This window comes from Alosa sapidissima, chromosome 24, assembly GCF_018492685.1.
Source record: "Alosa sapidissima isolate fAloSap1 chromosome 24, fAloSap1.pri, whole genome shotgun sequence".
Classification (NCBI taxonomy): domain Eukaryota; kingdom Metazoa; phylum Chordata; class Actinopteri; order Clupeiformes; family Clupeidae; genus Alosa; species Alosa sapidissima.
The window spans coordinates 13,772,369-13,788,289 of NC_055980.1; the positions used below are offsets into that span (position 1 = coordinate 13,772,369).

At 40.5% G+C, this 15,921-nt stretch overlaps 2 protein-coding genes across 7 annotated transcripts in view; both read right to left on the reverse strand.

The window, feature by feature from the left end:
- Nucleotides 1–15,921, reverse strand: part of tsr3 (TSR3 ribosome maturation factor) — a 30,286-nt gene that overhangs the window by 11,418 nt on the left and 2,947 nt on the right. Inside the window, exons 5-7 of one of the 4 annotated variants that reach the window (XM_042082434.1) lie at nt 15,852–15,906; nt 15,503–15,642; nt 12,748–12,833 (exon numbers count right to left, since the gene is read on the reverse strand). In XM_042082434.1, coding sequence (XP_041938368.1) covers nt 15,528–15,642; nt 15,852–15,906 — 170 coding nt within the window. In that variant the 3' untranslated portion in view covers nt 12,748–12,833; nt 15,503–15,527. Of the gene's footprint in view, nt 1–11,933; nt 12,834–15,502; nt 15,643–15,847; nt 15,907–15,921 lie in introns of those variants that run through there. The other 3 variants (XM_042082432.1, XM_042082433.1, XM_042082435.1) reach the window with 3 other exon arrangements.
- Nucleotides 1,007–11,786, reverse strand: pdpk1b (3-phosphoinositide dependent protein kinase 1b). Of its 3 annotated transcripts, none has more exons than XM_042082374.1 (14): nt 11,630–11,786; nt 9,663–9,860; nt 9,352–9,394; nt 9,093–9,230; nt 8,573–8,717; nt 8,389–8,486; nt 8,131–8,206; nt 7,196–7,264; nt 6,998–7,094; nt 6,735–6,908; nt 4,050–4,279; nt 3,884–3,941; nt 3,220–3,372; nt 1,007–2,668 (listed from the first exon to the last, which is right to left on the reverse strand). In XM_042082374.1, exons 1-14 carry the CDS (start codon nt 11,651–11,653, stop codon nt 2,555–2,557), a joined length of 1,617 nt encoding a protein of 538 aa, XP_041938308.1. In that variant the 5' UTR covers nt 11,654–11,786; the 3' UTR covers nt 1,007–2,554. The 3 variants fall into 3 exon arrangements, with proteins under 3 accessions (XP_041938308.1, XP_041938310.1, XP_041938309.1); XM_042082376.1 differs by lacking the exon at nt 11,630–11,786 and adding an exon at nt 11,038–11,058; XM_042082375.1 differs by lacking the exon at nt 11,630–11,786 and adding an exon at nt 10,816–10,842.

Sequence of the window (15,921 nt, forward strand, 5' to 3'; positions counted from 1 at the left end):
TGAGGAACAACGCTCAAGCTGCAATACAGCAGAACGCTAACTGTGAAAAGGAACAGGTTGAGAAGTGTGCACAGTGCTGCTACTTAGTCGGACATGTTAGGAGAGGTGTTCTCAGAAGAGGAGAGTCTTCAGGACATTCTTAAAAGATAGGGTGGAGGTAAGGCCACCCCTGCTGAAGCCTGGCAATTGTTTTCTGAAGGCTCAAGTACAGGCAAACTAAAAACCAGTGGTTGAAAACATACGTAGACAGTTTTTACCTAGACAGGGCTTTTGTGTGTTTTGCTTCCTAAATGTGGCAGCAAACACTGAAAGGGAAATGCTTACAGCAACCTAAGAACAGAACACAGTCCATCTGTGCTGGCATCATGACAGATCCTAACGATTTCAGGTTACGAAGGCTAACCTTTAGAACATGAGACATTCAGGGAATTGAAAAAAGGGAGAAATACAGGTTTCAAAGTGTTCCTTCTATCAGTCAATGAAACCTGCAAGGGTGAATACCTAATGAAAAGACCGGTTGAGATTGGTTTCTTTTAGAGCAAAGAAGAATGTTCTGAATAGCCATATACACCTTTTCTGTCCAAGTCAACATTAAAAGTTATTTTTCCAAACTACCATTTGTTTAACAAAGCAAGTAATTAACTGCCTCGTTTGTGAAATCAATGAAGCTATTCAGTAATATGTCCCTTGAGTTAAGTAATTTAAACAGGAACACTATAAATATGTAAACTCCTGAGCACCTGTTAAATCCATTTGTCCCCATCAGTGTACCATGGCACATAATTATGAAGTTAAAGGAATATATACTCCTACAAAAAAAAAAAAAAAAAATATTTTTTATATATATATATATATATATATATATACACATATACACACACAAACACACACCACTTAAATGCAAACAACTGTTGTTTCATAACCAGCCTATATACCTAAACGTGAAATCAACCTCCCTATCTTCGATATCAAAGACAGCGTAAAAAACACACACAGACGCATGGTCTGTCGGCCTAAACCCCTACATGCTTTATTTCAGCTCTAGGTGGCGCTGCAGAACAGCAGACTTCACCGTGGCAACGAGACAGGCTTCAAATGATCAGAAATATGATTAAATCACTGAGCAAATAGAAAATGTATATGATATAGTAAGAAAAAAAAGCTGTAAAATATCATAGTTTACAATAATTCTTCACATTCAAAGGCTTTACATCTCAAAACATACACACAGCATGGCCCCCGAATATGACTTCAATCCAAATATGATTTTTCATATATTAGAATTTAAATAACACAGAATGACTAGAGGCTAGAATTAGCCATCCAATAACCTTATACAAGAATAAAAATACAAAACCTGGATCCTAGCATCGTTGCATTTCTCACGTCAGATTTCAATATTACATCATCTGTACATCACAGTTCCCCCTACTCCTCTAGCCAAGAGAGGAGAGGGGGAGATACACAAACGCAACCATCTGCCGCCTTTCCTTTAAAACGCCCCAGGGAGACAGGACACACACTCAGTCAAGCGCATACCACCAACCTTATACACAGTGCACTCGCTGCTCACAGGCACACCAATCAACTCACACGCTCACACTCACAACCATTACACACCCCCTCCCCCCATCCCCATCGTAGAGCCTTAGACTAGAGGGGGGAAAAAAAACAAAAAAACAATGAAATCAGTCGTGCCATTGGCTCAGGGCTGATGTGTAACTCTTGTGGATACACCCCTATAGAACTACATTTCCCAGAGTTCTGCAGTGATTGTTATGGGGGGGGGGGGGGGGGTGATTGGATGATTGGGACGCATGGGTGTTACAGTTAGGTTTTGCTCCTGGGGTGGGTTTTGTTCAGGATGAGGCTGTTTGGAGGAAGGGACAAAATGAAGACCAGAAAACATTCTAAACACTCATCCAATCATATCAGTAAGACCATCAATGGTGGCCAATGAAGGGAAAGGACCCGCCTTATTCTAATGGTGACCAATCAGATCAGAGCTGAGGGTGGGGCTTTTGTGTTCTTGGAGGAGGCTGAAGTTAATGACAGAAGTTACACACAGGTATGGGAAAATGAGAGGGCAGAGGAACAATCCAGAAAATGTGATGACATAAGGATGACAGTTCATATTTCATAATTACTTCTACTTTATAAGTCATCTCATCTGGCTGGGTCGGTAAGTGTGAAACTCTAGGAAAATGGAGAAACATCAAGACTACCGACTCAATGCCACACTACCCTAACTTCCAAATGCCACACTACCTTAGATCGGACCTGTGCACTAAAAAAAAATTACTCGGCATACAGGAAAGCAAGAATGGGATCACAGAGAAAGAAAAAAGGAAAAAAAGTATTCCAGAGTATTCTGATGCACTGTGAGAGAGGGGACTAAGGGTAGAGGATAGAAGGAAGAGAGCAACAATGAAAATGAGGAGATGGAGTCTACTCTAGAAACTGCACTAGTTGAAGGTGCAGTTTTGGGACCGTCTCTGTTCTGTAATTGGCCGAGAGGGATGCAGGGAGGTGTGGCCAAGGAGGATCTGCACTCCTATAGGCCAGGGTTCTGGTGCTTATGGTAGATCTTCCTCCAGACTTCCTGGATCTTCTTGCACCATCTGTCAGCATTTCCGCTGGGGTCCATCAGATAGTATGTCCGGTTAGGCTGCGAAAAAAACAGAAGCATTATTAAATTAATGCAAAATTAAATTAATGCCTGGGTTAACCTTACCGAACCTGTTAGCAAATTCGCTCTGGAAAGGATCCCATTGACACCCATTTCCAAATATTAGCGCATAGCTGTTGCAGCTACATGTGGGTTGCTTCTCAACTTATTTTTTAAAGTATATTTTTTTGGGCTTTTATGCCTTTAATTGACAGGATAGTGAAGAATGACAGGAAGTGAGTGGGAGAGAGAGTCGGGGTGGGGTCCGGGAGAGAGAGTCGGGATGGGATCCAGAAAGGACCACGGGGCGGGAATCGAACCCGGGTCGCCGGCGTACAGTTCAGGTGCCCCAGCCAGTTGCGCCACGACTGGGGCCTCAGCTTATTTTTTAATATGCACACTACATGTTTTCAATCATGAAATAACCATTGAAATAAAAGCTTTTAAAATATTTTTGAAAAAGATTTCCTTTTTCCACTGAATTTGAATTCCCGACTCTTCCTGAGCACCCTGGACTTTTTTGACATGTGAACATTTTATTATCTATTTACCGTATGAACAAAGAACGTTTTGAAGTTCTTGGCTTCTGGCCGAAGCTCTGGAGACCAGGGAATCTCCCCCTTTAGAACCTTGTTGACCGGATCCACATAGTACAGATGAGGACCCTCAGTTAGGAGTAGTTGCCTTCGCCGTGCAAAAAGGCCCTAAAAACAGAATGACATTTGGATAAACACATAGGTTACGGGGACAGGTTGCTTGATAGTTAAATGTCTGAAAATGGTGAGGAATTGCTGTTCAACATTTCCTTAAGCTCTAGGTTGTCCTCAAATGCCTTGTTTTCTCCATACATCAAAGATATTTAGTTTGTCATTATAGAGGAGTAGGTAAAGCTTAAGAAGCTGCAATCAGAGATTTGAGGTATTTTAAATTCAAATTTAAAAACGACATAAACCCATTACCAAAATGTGGTAAGATGATTAACAATAGTTGTCAAATAATCAATGAATTGTTGAAGCTGTAGTCACCTTGATGTGTGAAAGGGGTGAGGTAGGGGAGTAAACTACCCCCCCCCCCCCATCTCCTCAGGGTGGAAAGACTAATCATTTAGTTAGCTAGTTGACAGCTATTCGGTACTTTAAGCTTATGGCATTGGGTGACCAGGAGCTAGTTTGGCAACAAATAACTCATTTAGTGAGCGTGAATTTCTTGCCTTACCTTGCGTTTGTCTACGGGGCCCATCTTCAAAATAAGATTGTTCTCTACAAACTGGTGCCTGAAACACATTAAAAAGGGGGATTTAAAGAGTTGTGAGTATATAAGTATATAAGTACATGCGAGTATATTTAAAAAAAAGTGAGAGATCAGCTGGTTATCTGAATACCATGGGTTGGCGGCACACTGTTTGTCAAGCAGCAAGCGCTTTTCCTCGTCAGAAAACTGCAGGTCCAGCTCCATGCTGTTGCTGTCCAGGTCGTGAATGAACTGATCCACAGATAGGGTCGGGTTGTAGATGGGAGCGGGACTAGGGCCGGGAGCAGGGGGGGCAGGGGAAGAGCCCTCTACTGCCGGAGTCACCTGCATATTGCTGAATTGGCTGAGGAGGTCATCGTACTGCAGAGGTTGAATGGAGACGAGAGGGAAAGGCAGAAAAAGAGGTCATTTAATTAAGGGCATAATTAGTGTATAATAATAGTATTCTGTGTTTCTAGATGGGCTTATTATAGACAGGTGGGCATGCACATGCACTTTGGACTGGTACAGGGATGATGGCCCCAGATTGGGTTATTTTTGACATCTTAAAGATTCAATACAAGAAAAACTAGTGACTCCTGTACATCAAGCTCAAGTGATTTGAATAACAGACCCATATCCAAGCTCCCATGTTAAGCAACAATGTTAGAATCCTTTGTAAATAACCTGCTTTGTTCCTTTTGGTCTTCAAATGCTATTTTAAAAGTACTTATCAATCTGGATTCAGTGCTGGCAATAGCATCATTACAGCAGCAACTGTTGTGGTAAGTGATAATGCTACTGCAGTTGATAGAAAGACACATTGTGCAGCTTTTTTTACTGATTTGTCAAATCTTAGATTAATCTTATAAAATCTCTTTGGATTTTCAAGTTTCCTTTCAATGGTTTCAAGATTACCTCTCTGACAGCACAGTGTGTAGATGTAACAGAATTAACCTGAGGCGTTAAAACTAAAAATGGTGTTCCGCAAGGCTTGATTTTGGGCCCATTACAGTTCACATTGTACATTAATGACATCTGTGCTTAATAGAACCTTGCAAAGTTCATCTTTATGCAGATTAGGGCTGAACGTTTTTTGAAAATAATCTAATTACGCCGCAGTCAAGTCGGCGCCGATGTACATAGTCCTTTAAACTTTACAGGATCATGTCTTGCTCCTCTCTAGAAAACAGAATGACCATTATCCAATCAACTAGGCTATCAGTCCCTCACTATGGTGATAGTGTAGCCTATATGCATGTAGCCCCTTCCACACTTATCTCAGTAGATGTAGTTTATCACAGTTCTATACATTTTATTACTGGGGTGGTTTTAGGACCACTGTTAAAAAAAAATCTAGCGGAAACAGTGTACATACTCACAGGGATTTATATCCCTTGAAACGCCTCAGATCAAATCTGATTTTGGTAAATCAGCTGCTGTCAAATGTTTGCACCCCGTACATATTACATAAGGGGTATTAAAATTAAATTGATTTATGTCAGTAGACCAAGTTGAGGGTATAATACAAAGTAAAGCTGTTGTGCAGTGTTCTTGCTTTGACTGAAATTTAGACTTTCATCATCATCAACCGTTTTTTATTCAGGGAAAAAATTGACTAAGCATCAAGCTCTTTTACAGCAATGCTCTGAGTTACAAAACATACAACAACAATAATCAAAATAACAAAACAAGAACAATAAACGATACAAAAGGCAAATAATAATAATAATAATAATAATAATAATAATAAATAGAAAGAAAAGAAGGGGAATAATAATGATACACAAATCACATAAAATAAATAAAGTATCACATATTGTTTTGTTGTTGTAATTATTGTTATTAGTTACTTGATTCTTGCACAGTACATTTTCCCCAAATAAACAATGATTGTTAGCCTGACGAGCCAGACCCACATTAAAATGTAGGGTCTGGACACTCACACTAAATGTAATTTATCAAATGTAAAATACATAAAATAAAATAAATGATTGTAGTTGATGATGAAAAAGATATATAGGCCCTTAGCTATCAAAGGCGGCTTGAGCATCAAATAGAAGGAATAGCAACATTTGTTAAGTTGCAACTAAAACTAGAAAGTATTTCCGAGGAACTACAAAGTGTGCTTGCTCTTGTACGTTTCACCAACAGGTGCAGACAGTGGAATATGGATAAAGATTCCAGCAGTACCTCATTTTTGAAAATCGGGCATACAGTTCAAAAGTTAACATTAACGCAACGTCCAAAATGCCTTGGCTAATTGCAGTGCCCCCTTGGGATCAAAGGGCACCAAATTTTCTGTGCATCCTCACATTGGAGTCCATGTACTAAGTTTGGTTATGATACGTGAAAGTGTTCCTGAGATATGACCTACTTCCTGTTTGGTGGCTACGCCATACATTTTGTTTGGCTGTTTTGGGGAAATGCTTTCGAAAATCAAAACGTTTGTGAGGCTTGGTCTGAGAATCATGTACGCCAAGTTTCGTGAAGATCTGACAATTTGCTACCTGTGCAAATTCAGTTTCGCTTTCGATAAAATCCAATGTGGCGGGAAAACGACAAGGGCCAGTAACGTAGTCTTCAATTTCCACACTACACCGGTTCTGGCTTGACGTTCCAGAGTTGGACCGGTGACAATATTTCAAAAGCTCTAGGAGCAGGGGCTGGCCAAAAAACGGGCTGACGGGAATAATAATAAGATGGGGAACTTAAGAACGACAGTGTGCCTGCTTTAGCAAGCATACTAATCAAGAGTCTATGTGCGCTTTTTAATGAAAGTAAAGTGAATCTTGTGCACGGACATGAATTGGTATATTTGTCTAAGTGTACTCACGTTGCCGTAGCAGTCCTCGTCATCTTCAGACATAGCAGGCAAGTAAGCGTTGAGTTTGGGTGGGGTCTGAAGGTGTAAGTCTCGCCAAGAAACTGACTCGAAGAAGGGGTGAGACCTAATAGGTTCGTACCCACCCATTTCCTCACAACCAATTCTCTTTGCAGGATCCAAGGACTATTAGTGAAAAAGATTAAAAACCAGTGTGAAAAAAGCAACACATATGCATCCACTGGAGTGTGTAACACTGGTGTTACTATGCTCACCAGGAGTCGTTCTACCAAATCCTTGGCTTTGGGGAAGAATTTCTCAGGGAATTCATACTCCAATTTAATAATCTTCTGGAATATTAGGTACTCATTTCTGTGAAAAGATGAGAATAGAAAAAGCCCCATATCAATAGTTTCAGCAGTAGAATCCACCCCACTCTCGTAGTACTGGATGAGAAAATCAAGTGGACTTACCCAGCTCTGAATGGTGGTAACCCAGCAACGAGCTGGTAAATGATGCAGCCCAGTGCCCAAAGATCAGAGCTGTGGAAGAGAAAAACAACCAAGTAGATATGAGTCACTATCAAAACATCAACCATGTTCTCCAAGAAAACAACAGAACTACAATATGTGATGCAAACAAATTAGACCTATTGATATATAGCCAATATATCTAAATAACTTGGCATGAAATGTGTTAATAAGCTGCACCTAGAAGAAGTGAAATAGAAAATCAGGTTACACTGTAAAACAACAAGGGCCATCGTAATTACGCTCAGGCAATAGCCAGTGCCACTAGGACTGCTTACAGACAACCTTGAGGTAGTTATTCATGAAATTCTTCATTAATAAGTTTTCCTATCAAAACATCTATCACTTAAACTATTACTTCTTTGTTATGGACACAAAATATTAAGTAAATCAGATGTAGTTGTTCATTCATCATGCTGAAATAAAATGGAAGCCAGTTAATCTCTGTAAAACTCAACCTTGTTGCAAATATTGAAGATAAAAAAAAAAAAAAACAGGAAGTGATTTCGATTAATGATTTTCTCACACTCAAACATGCATAAGAAAGACTGAATGCTGAGAGGCAGATTTGGCAAACCCTGAGGTTATAATCAAATGAACGGTTCTCTCATGCTTGCACCCAGATTTTTTCCCCCGCAAAAGAGACTTAATTCTAAAAAAAAATGACAATAGCAAATGGACTGCATTTATTTATAATGTTGTAACATAATTATAATATATATAGCATTTTTCTACTCCTCAGAGTACTCAAATTGCTTAACAGAGTAATGCCTCACATTCACCCATTCACTTACTCATTCATACACTGATGACATAGGCTGCCTTGCAAGGCGTCAATTAGTACAATATATATTCCTGTATCTGTGTACAAGTCTTACCTTTTACAGGCAGATTTCTCAGTCAGAAGCTCTGGGGACACATATTGAGCTGTTCCAACAAAAGAGTTTGCCCTTGCTGCAGTGCAAGAACACAGTCAGTGCATCACAGGAGCGAGAAAGGCACACAACCAAAATCAAAAGTCAATTCCACGACAGACAACAGAGCAGACCCAGGAACTGACAGACCACAACAGAGGTGTGTGTGTGTGTGTGTGTGTGTGCGCGTGTGTGTAGGTATGCCTGCCTGCGTGCACTCACCCTGCTTGCAGTCTGAGGAGAGCTGCTTTGCTGTGCCAAAGTCGGTGATCTGAATGTGCATCTCCTCACTGAGCAGAATATTCTCAGGCTTGAGGTCTCTGCCACGCAAAGACATCATAACACATCACAACACTATTCACAAAACAAACACATATATACAAATATATTTCCATGTCACACACACCTGTGTATTATTCCTTTCTCATGTAGGTACTCCAGCGCAGACACAATCTCAGCTGAATAGAATCTTGTGCACGTCTCATCAAATGAGCCGATCTTACGGATGTATTTCAGTAACTCCCCATTTTTAGCATAACTCAGGCCAAAGTCTGAATAGTAGTTAAGGAATATAGACTTCAGAACTGGCACAGTGCTGTGGTACAATACAACATAGTTTTCAAGCAAATCGGTCATTTGTGTGTTGCCAACATGTAAAATATGATGAAATGAAAAATTACATTAGGAAAGAAAGGGACAAAGTTCCCGTTTTAACAATACAACATTATCAAATGATCAATAGATAATCTCATCAAAGGATTATATCAATACCAAGGCTGTATGTCCTTACAATGATAAAAAACAACAAAATAACTGGAACTTAGGCATTTCTTAAAGCTTAAAAATAGCATCAGTAAATGGGTGTGAGGGTGACCAAGAGCTTCAGCAGGTGTGTGTGTCTTTTGGTGTGTGTGTGTGAAGGATACAGAGTTTCTCTTCGTCCTGAAAAGTGAAATAGAGTTTGACAAAGAAGGGATGATCGAGGCTTGACATTACGTCTCTCTCCCTCTTCACATACTGGGCCTTCTTCTCTTTCATGATGTGACGCTTTTCCAGGATTTTAACTACAACAGAACATCAGAGGTTTACAGTCGCAAACTGCCACTGACATCATAGACATTCACCACACAGAAACAACAACTCATATTTAAAAATGGTCAAAACATAAATTGCCATGTTTCTTACTGGCATATTCCTTCGCTGTTGTATGTTCCTTCGCAAGGACAACCTAACAGGAAAAAGGACAATAATTGCAATTGTATCATGAAAATACACACCGTGTGTAAAAAAAAAAAAAAAAAAAAAAAAAAAAAGTAAAAGGCTGAACATTTCTACCCTTGAACAACCCATGACTTTGACAAATTACAAAAGGGTGTGATCAAAGTTTCAGAGAAGGGAACTACATGGTGTATACAAGATAACAACACTGTGGTTTCACAGACTGGTGTGTGTGTGTGTGTGAGTACACGTGTGTTTGGGTATATGGGCGTACTTACAGTAGAGAAGGAGCCCTCTCCCAAGATTTTGCCAAATTTAAAATCCTCGGACTTCTTCTTCTTCGGTTGGGCGGGCTGGGGAGGTGCAACTGGACCCTCCATGCTGTTGCCTGGGAGACGTGGCGTGTCCTGCTGACCTCTTACCATGAATGGACAGGGGCAGTGAACAACAGAGGAGTGGAGGGGTGCAACATCATACTAAAAAAGAGGAAGGGAGAGAGGAAGAACGCGTAAGACAGAAATTGACATGCCATGTAGTAGCGCACACAAACATGCTTAGTTACATAACACACTTCCAGGACACAGACTAAGTTTCATACACCCACAGGCAAACAGGTGCATCACCATTTCACATGGACAAGCAAAACCTTATCTGCCCATTAGTGCATTAGCCATCCTATGCCATCATGCCAGCTACAGGTTTCGACCGTTAAGAACTTTGGCCCAACAGTCAGCAGCGGCATTTGACGGTAACAATTAATAAGATGAGCACAAATGCAGGCGGGAGCCGTGCCAATGCCATTCAAGGAGATCTAGCTGGTTAAGCATACATTTTAGCCTACCTACAACTAGCTTCTTATGGACAAGAGACACGTCACGTTAGCTATGTGATTGTACAGCTTAGCTTGCCTGGGCTACCTGATCTCATCCATGTTGCCGTTGGCAGCCCTCCACTACGAATTACAATGTCGTAGGTGGCTAGCTAGCAAAGTGACGAGTTTAACATGAGGCCGTCCACGATACAGCACTGTTATTGGTAAAAACAACTTGGCTAGCTGGCCATATTAGCCAGCTGGTAGGTCATGTTCAAAGTCCTCGCTAACTTTTCTAAAAATGAATAAAACATAGAACATCACACTGAAAATCGGCATTACTTATGTGCAAAACTTCCTTATTAGAGAGAATGCCTAATGGGCCAGAGGTGAGCTAACCTAACACAGGACGGATTGCTGCCGTTATAAGTTCTGCGCTACTGCTACTACACTAGCAAACGCTAGCTGCCCAAGGTAACGTTAGCTAACCGCTAGCCACCGATTTCGTGAAAATAGCAATTCACTTGAAGTACATACAAGCTAAGTTTTTAACTGACCATTAAAATCACGTCAACCACATATCCATCAAATATAAGTAAACAGTGGAAAGGTAACCATACCGGAACTTTCATTTCCGAAGAAAGGTAATGAATGCTAAGAGTATGTTTTTTTTTTTTTTTTTACTCAATGATGGCTAAAGTTAGCTACACTAGCAAGCACAGTATCATTCGCTCGCACATCTGACATGAACACTACCTTGACGATTAAATTAGCTAGTTAGAAAAGCGATCTTGGATATTTGAAGTTGCAATCTATGTCAGCAGATAATGTTGTATACGTACAGACATATTCTGATCCTAAGATATCACAAACTACACCAATTTGTGTTTCGAAACCCATCAATTGCTGATTTATTTGCATAGCTTGACTGTTTATGAACTTCACATAACGTTAGCCTCTTCGTGTATGCTAAAGTTGACTCGTAAGTTCGCACAAGTGCATTGGATCATGCTAGCTAGCTAGAGTTAGCTTAAATAGTGTTTGCTTACAGGATAAAATAGAGGTAAGGCCACACACACGACCTACTGTAAACACAACACTGGCAGACCCCGTGCTTAAGGTTACAAGATCAGCCAAGACTATAATATAACGTAATAAACAGACAGATAACAGGAACATTTCAAGAACTGCTTTAGAAACTTGTCATATGCTAAAGCAAAGTAAGATCTTAAACATTAGCAACTAGCACAACAATTTCGCCGAAGGTCCTAGGTTTTGGCTTGCTATGTAAGGTTAGCTAGCTAGCTAGCTAGCTAATGCTAACCATCGAGTCTCGAAGAAGGGCCTACAGAAAATTATATTTTACAGCTGCCATACTATTTATCATGGCCAACGGCTTCGAATCAGCATTTATCTAAAAGTCACAATACTTACAATTTGACTTGTGGCTCTTGCCATGGAAGTTTTCCGCGAGTATTTATTTGGATTAAATAATTACAGAGCTTGTAGTCATGGCTGCCTCTGCGCCTTCATTTTCCAGCTGTGACGTCATTCCACAACAATGTTACCGCAGTCGAGAAGCTCTAGCACCACTGCTTGTGTGCGCCCTCTTGTGATTAAGTCTGGAGCGGGCGAGTTTTGGTCATGCAAGACTAAACTTCATCTGAAGAACAGAGTACTAGAAAAGCTAATTATAATCTAGAATTCAAATATGGAAATAATTAGATAAAAGACGAAATACATAATTTGTTTTATTTATTTCAGGGTGGGTTTAAAACAAACAGCATTTTAGGGGAAAAAAGGACACAGTACTGGCTTCTCAAACAGCATCTAAAATTTCCCTGTCATGCAGAGATGCCCTTTTTTACCTTACCAACCCAGGTCTGCTTTTCTTCCCCTTATATGCAGCATGTTAATGTCAACTGAGCTTCTCCACATAGACCACTGATTGGTACAGCAACAAATCTAATGGTGTTAAAAAGTCTTAACACTGCATAGCATATATTTTATATTAGAAATTTGTTGTATTTTCATTCATAATTGCGTAGCTGAAAAGAACACAATTTTGCTTGTCATACAACTAGCAGACCAGAAGGGGCATTCAAAGTGAAGCTCAATTCAATGAAAACAGAGCTTATACACAAATCATAAAAACATTTTTAATTCTATTAGCAAAGAGTCACAATTCTCATTTCTTTCAACAACACACACTTAAACTAATATGAAAGATCGGAGGCACAAGATTGGTGAAAAGTAACAGAAGCACTCATCTACATGGGACCTACTGTCTGTGCATCACTCAAAATGACAACATTTTTGTGCATTCTTTACTATATAGCCCAGGTTGATTTGACATCACAGAGAGCACTTGGCATAATAAACTGACACTATAAGCTTTATTCTCAATTCTCACGATCAGTCCACAGGTCCTTTACTCCTTTCAGAAGTACAGACGCTGAACTCAACCTTCTGTGACGACCTCCATGTTGTTTAAGAAAGACATTGACAGCGTAAAGATCAGGAAGCCTCTTCATCACGGTCCTCTGCACTCCCAGCAGTCTTCGCATCACCCTCCTCCTCCTCTTGGTCTTCTTCTTCTTCAGATGTCTCGGCTTCATCACACTCATCCTCATCTCTCCTATTAAAGTGTAAACACATGCAGACTTAACGCTCAAATTAAAAGCTCAATCCATACACCTGTAGGTCAATAATTAGTGATGTAAGGAGTCATCCTTATGGCAAAGTGTTTGTTATAAAAATTTAATTCATCCCCTGATATCCCACATATATATATAATGTAAATGCTCATACTTGATATTTCATTCTTGTATTAAATGTTTTCTGCCATCTGCATAGTATAAATATTGTTTGTCTATATGTATATTACATGGGCAAATGTAAAGAACAGAGAGGGCTAATATGGCTAGCTGACATTGTTAAATGTTTGAAACATCTCCTAAATGTTAAGGTCACCCAATCTGGACGTGAAAGAAGAACTACTGTGGTACAGTTGAGAAATTGTAAATAATACCTATTAGAAAATAATACATTTAACTTATATAGCGCTTTTCTAAACAGTCAGATACACTTGGTGATGGGTTTGGGATAGAGGTGTCCCTATAGTGACTCGGGTGGTGTTAGTGTAAGGACTAAGTAGTCAGACAAGTTGTGGGTTCAAGTCCAGGCTCTCACCATTGATGGGGTCAATGTCGAGGTGGTAAGCACCTACAAGTACCTGGGTCTCCACTTGGACAATAAACTGGACTGGTCAGCCAACACTGACGCACTCTACAAGAAAGGGCAGAGCAGGCTGTACTTCCTGAGGAGGCTGCGCTCCTTCAATGTGTGCAGCAAGCTCCTCAGGATGTTCTACCAGTCTGTTGTTGCCAGCGTCCTCTTCTATGCAGTGGTATGTTGGGGAGGAAGCACATTGAAGAAGGATGCGGGGCGACTTGACAGGCTGGTAAGGAAAGCTGGCTCTGTAGTGGGAGCTGAACTGGAGTGCATCACTTCAATATCTGACAAAAGGACCCTGAACAAACTGATCAACATCTTGGACAATGAGTGTCATCCACTCCACAGCACTATTGTTAAAGGGGAACTTGGCAACTATTTCAACGTAATAAACCCGTTTAGAAATCATTTGGATGGTTAAATGACCTGTTCCGGTGAAAATGGTGACTTTTCCCGCTGGAAGAAACTGGAATCCATGCATTTCCACTGAATTATTTTTGGAATCTGATCCCTTATCATACCTGTTCATTCTTACTCGTTGCTCGACTTATCGTGACTAAATTCAAGATGGCTGCAAACGCTAAACTTCGTGAAGATACTGTCTGTATAAATCGTCTTGTAAGTAAACTACCAGTGCTTTTTCAAAGTTCTCAATGTCTCGTTTTAAATGTCAGGGCCCTCGGAAGTCTACCAATGAAGTGTGGAGATACATTGAGCCTCGTAAATGGGTGTAAAACAGTGATTTATTTGCATGGCTAGCCCGATGCCGAAGCACCACTATTGAAAAAGCTGTTGGTAGCATCGGCTAACTAGCGCCCGATTTTGGAGTGCAGGGGACAAGCCGAGATGGGCTATGAGACATACGTTCACACTCAGTATCATGTTTCAATACACTTTAGGTCAAGATCACACCGGAATTCTCCTTTAAACCTGAGTTGCTCTGGGGAGACTGGCTCTTGTAATAATAGACTTATGTAAGTCACTGTGGATAAAAGCATTAGCCAAATGAATAAGAATAGGACAGGACTATATGGCTGCAGTGCACCCTAGTTAGAGTACCCATTCCACCTCTCTGAACATATTTATGTTATATTGGTGGCAGCAAACTTATTGATACATCTTGTTTGCAAGTTAATTTGATTTGTCGTTCTTCAAAGAGGACCCCCACCCCCAAGTACAAATCCAATGTCAAATGTGGCAAGATTTGGCTGAAAGTAAAGATGTCCTATTGGGACAATTAAAGTAGGTTTGAACTGATTTGGTGTCTATGCCAAGGAGTTACTCAGTGTTTCCTCTAGATTTTTTTGAAAAGTTTTTAAACTGTTAACCCCCCCCCCCCCCCCCCCAAGAAATAAAAAAGTTAGTATGAAAAAACTGGTAGGGTGTCACTGCCGGCTCCCGGGATGTTTTTTTTTAAATTCTAGTTGCTAATCACACCATTTAGCCTAACATGACTTCAGAGGGACAGGATTCAGGAACTAAAACAGGCCCATCTTCTGTCTGACTCGAGTCACGTTAACCCATGCATTAAACCACATTGTCACTTGAACGCTTTAACATACCGGTAGTTCACGTTGAAACGCTTAGCTTACTTCGTTTATGACAGAAATTAAGTTTTGTGCCAACACGTTGTAAAAAACACAACCCACACTGCCTTTATTTGGTGCAAATCTCCTTTACTTTATAGTTCGCGATTCACATTAGGCCTATTAGGCCATCACCGCGAGTGCATACAAAATGTTTTGCAATTTACCTTCGTTACTACCAGCAGTCGTTGCTTTTTTTACTGCGTCGATTCGCGATTGAGTGCGCATCTAACAGCAGTGTCTTCGCGGAGACATCCTCCAGTTTCATTTTTGCTGTTGTTGCGAGCGAGCTTAGGCCTATAGGCTACGATATGGTAAATACTTTATACGATCAGCTTCAGAAATGAATGGGGTTTCCTTGGCCTGTGCTACACCTTTCCACCATGTTGACAAACATGTGTAGCATATGGAAGCTCTTGATAGCGCATGCCACTAACGTCTATAAACACAATTTATTTATGGAATACAACTAGACAGGTAGGCCTACCTCGGATTAGCATTGCTGTTTATTCTTAGACTGCAATTTTCAGCCGCCAGTGGAGGGCATTTAGCCTACTATGCTTCCAGACAATATTTTGCGTCTCCCCTAATTCTGAAGCAGTGGCACCGCTAAATGAAGAGGAAACACTGAGAATATGCTACAGCAATAACCTCTGACTAGTTTAGGCTGTTAAATTGCAATGTGAGCCAGCCAGCAGGGGAGGATACGTCGCAGGATTATTTAAAAATCAAATGTGCATCTGCCCTGATTCTGATAGGCTACCTTGGCGGTATTAATTAAACCGTGGGGGGCCGCCATGCTGAAATAAACGTAGAGGAAACACTGAGTTACTCACCTCATGGGCCGATTCAGATTCATACATTCTCTGCCTGATTCTACATCAAAGGGATCTGTCCACACACACA

What these genes read in the sequence shown, in the direction of transcription:
- pdpk1b (XM_042082374.1), bottom strand. Translation starts at nt 11,653, where the DNA reads ATGGCAAGAGCCACAAGTCAAATT. An exon ending in GAGAAAGGAATAATACACAG is followed by an intron (nt 8,487 to 8,572) that starts GTGTGTGTGACA and finishes TTTGCGTGGCAG; the next exon opens with AGACCTCAAGCCTGAGAATA. An exon ending in GAGAAATCTGCCTGTAAAAG is followed by an intron (nt 7,265 to 8,130) that starts GTAAGACTTGTA and finishes TCTCTTCCACAG; the next exon opens with CTCTGATCTTTGGGCACTGG.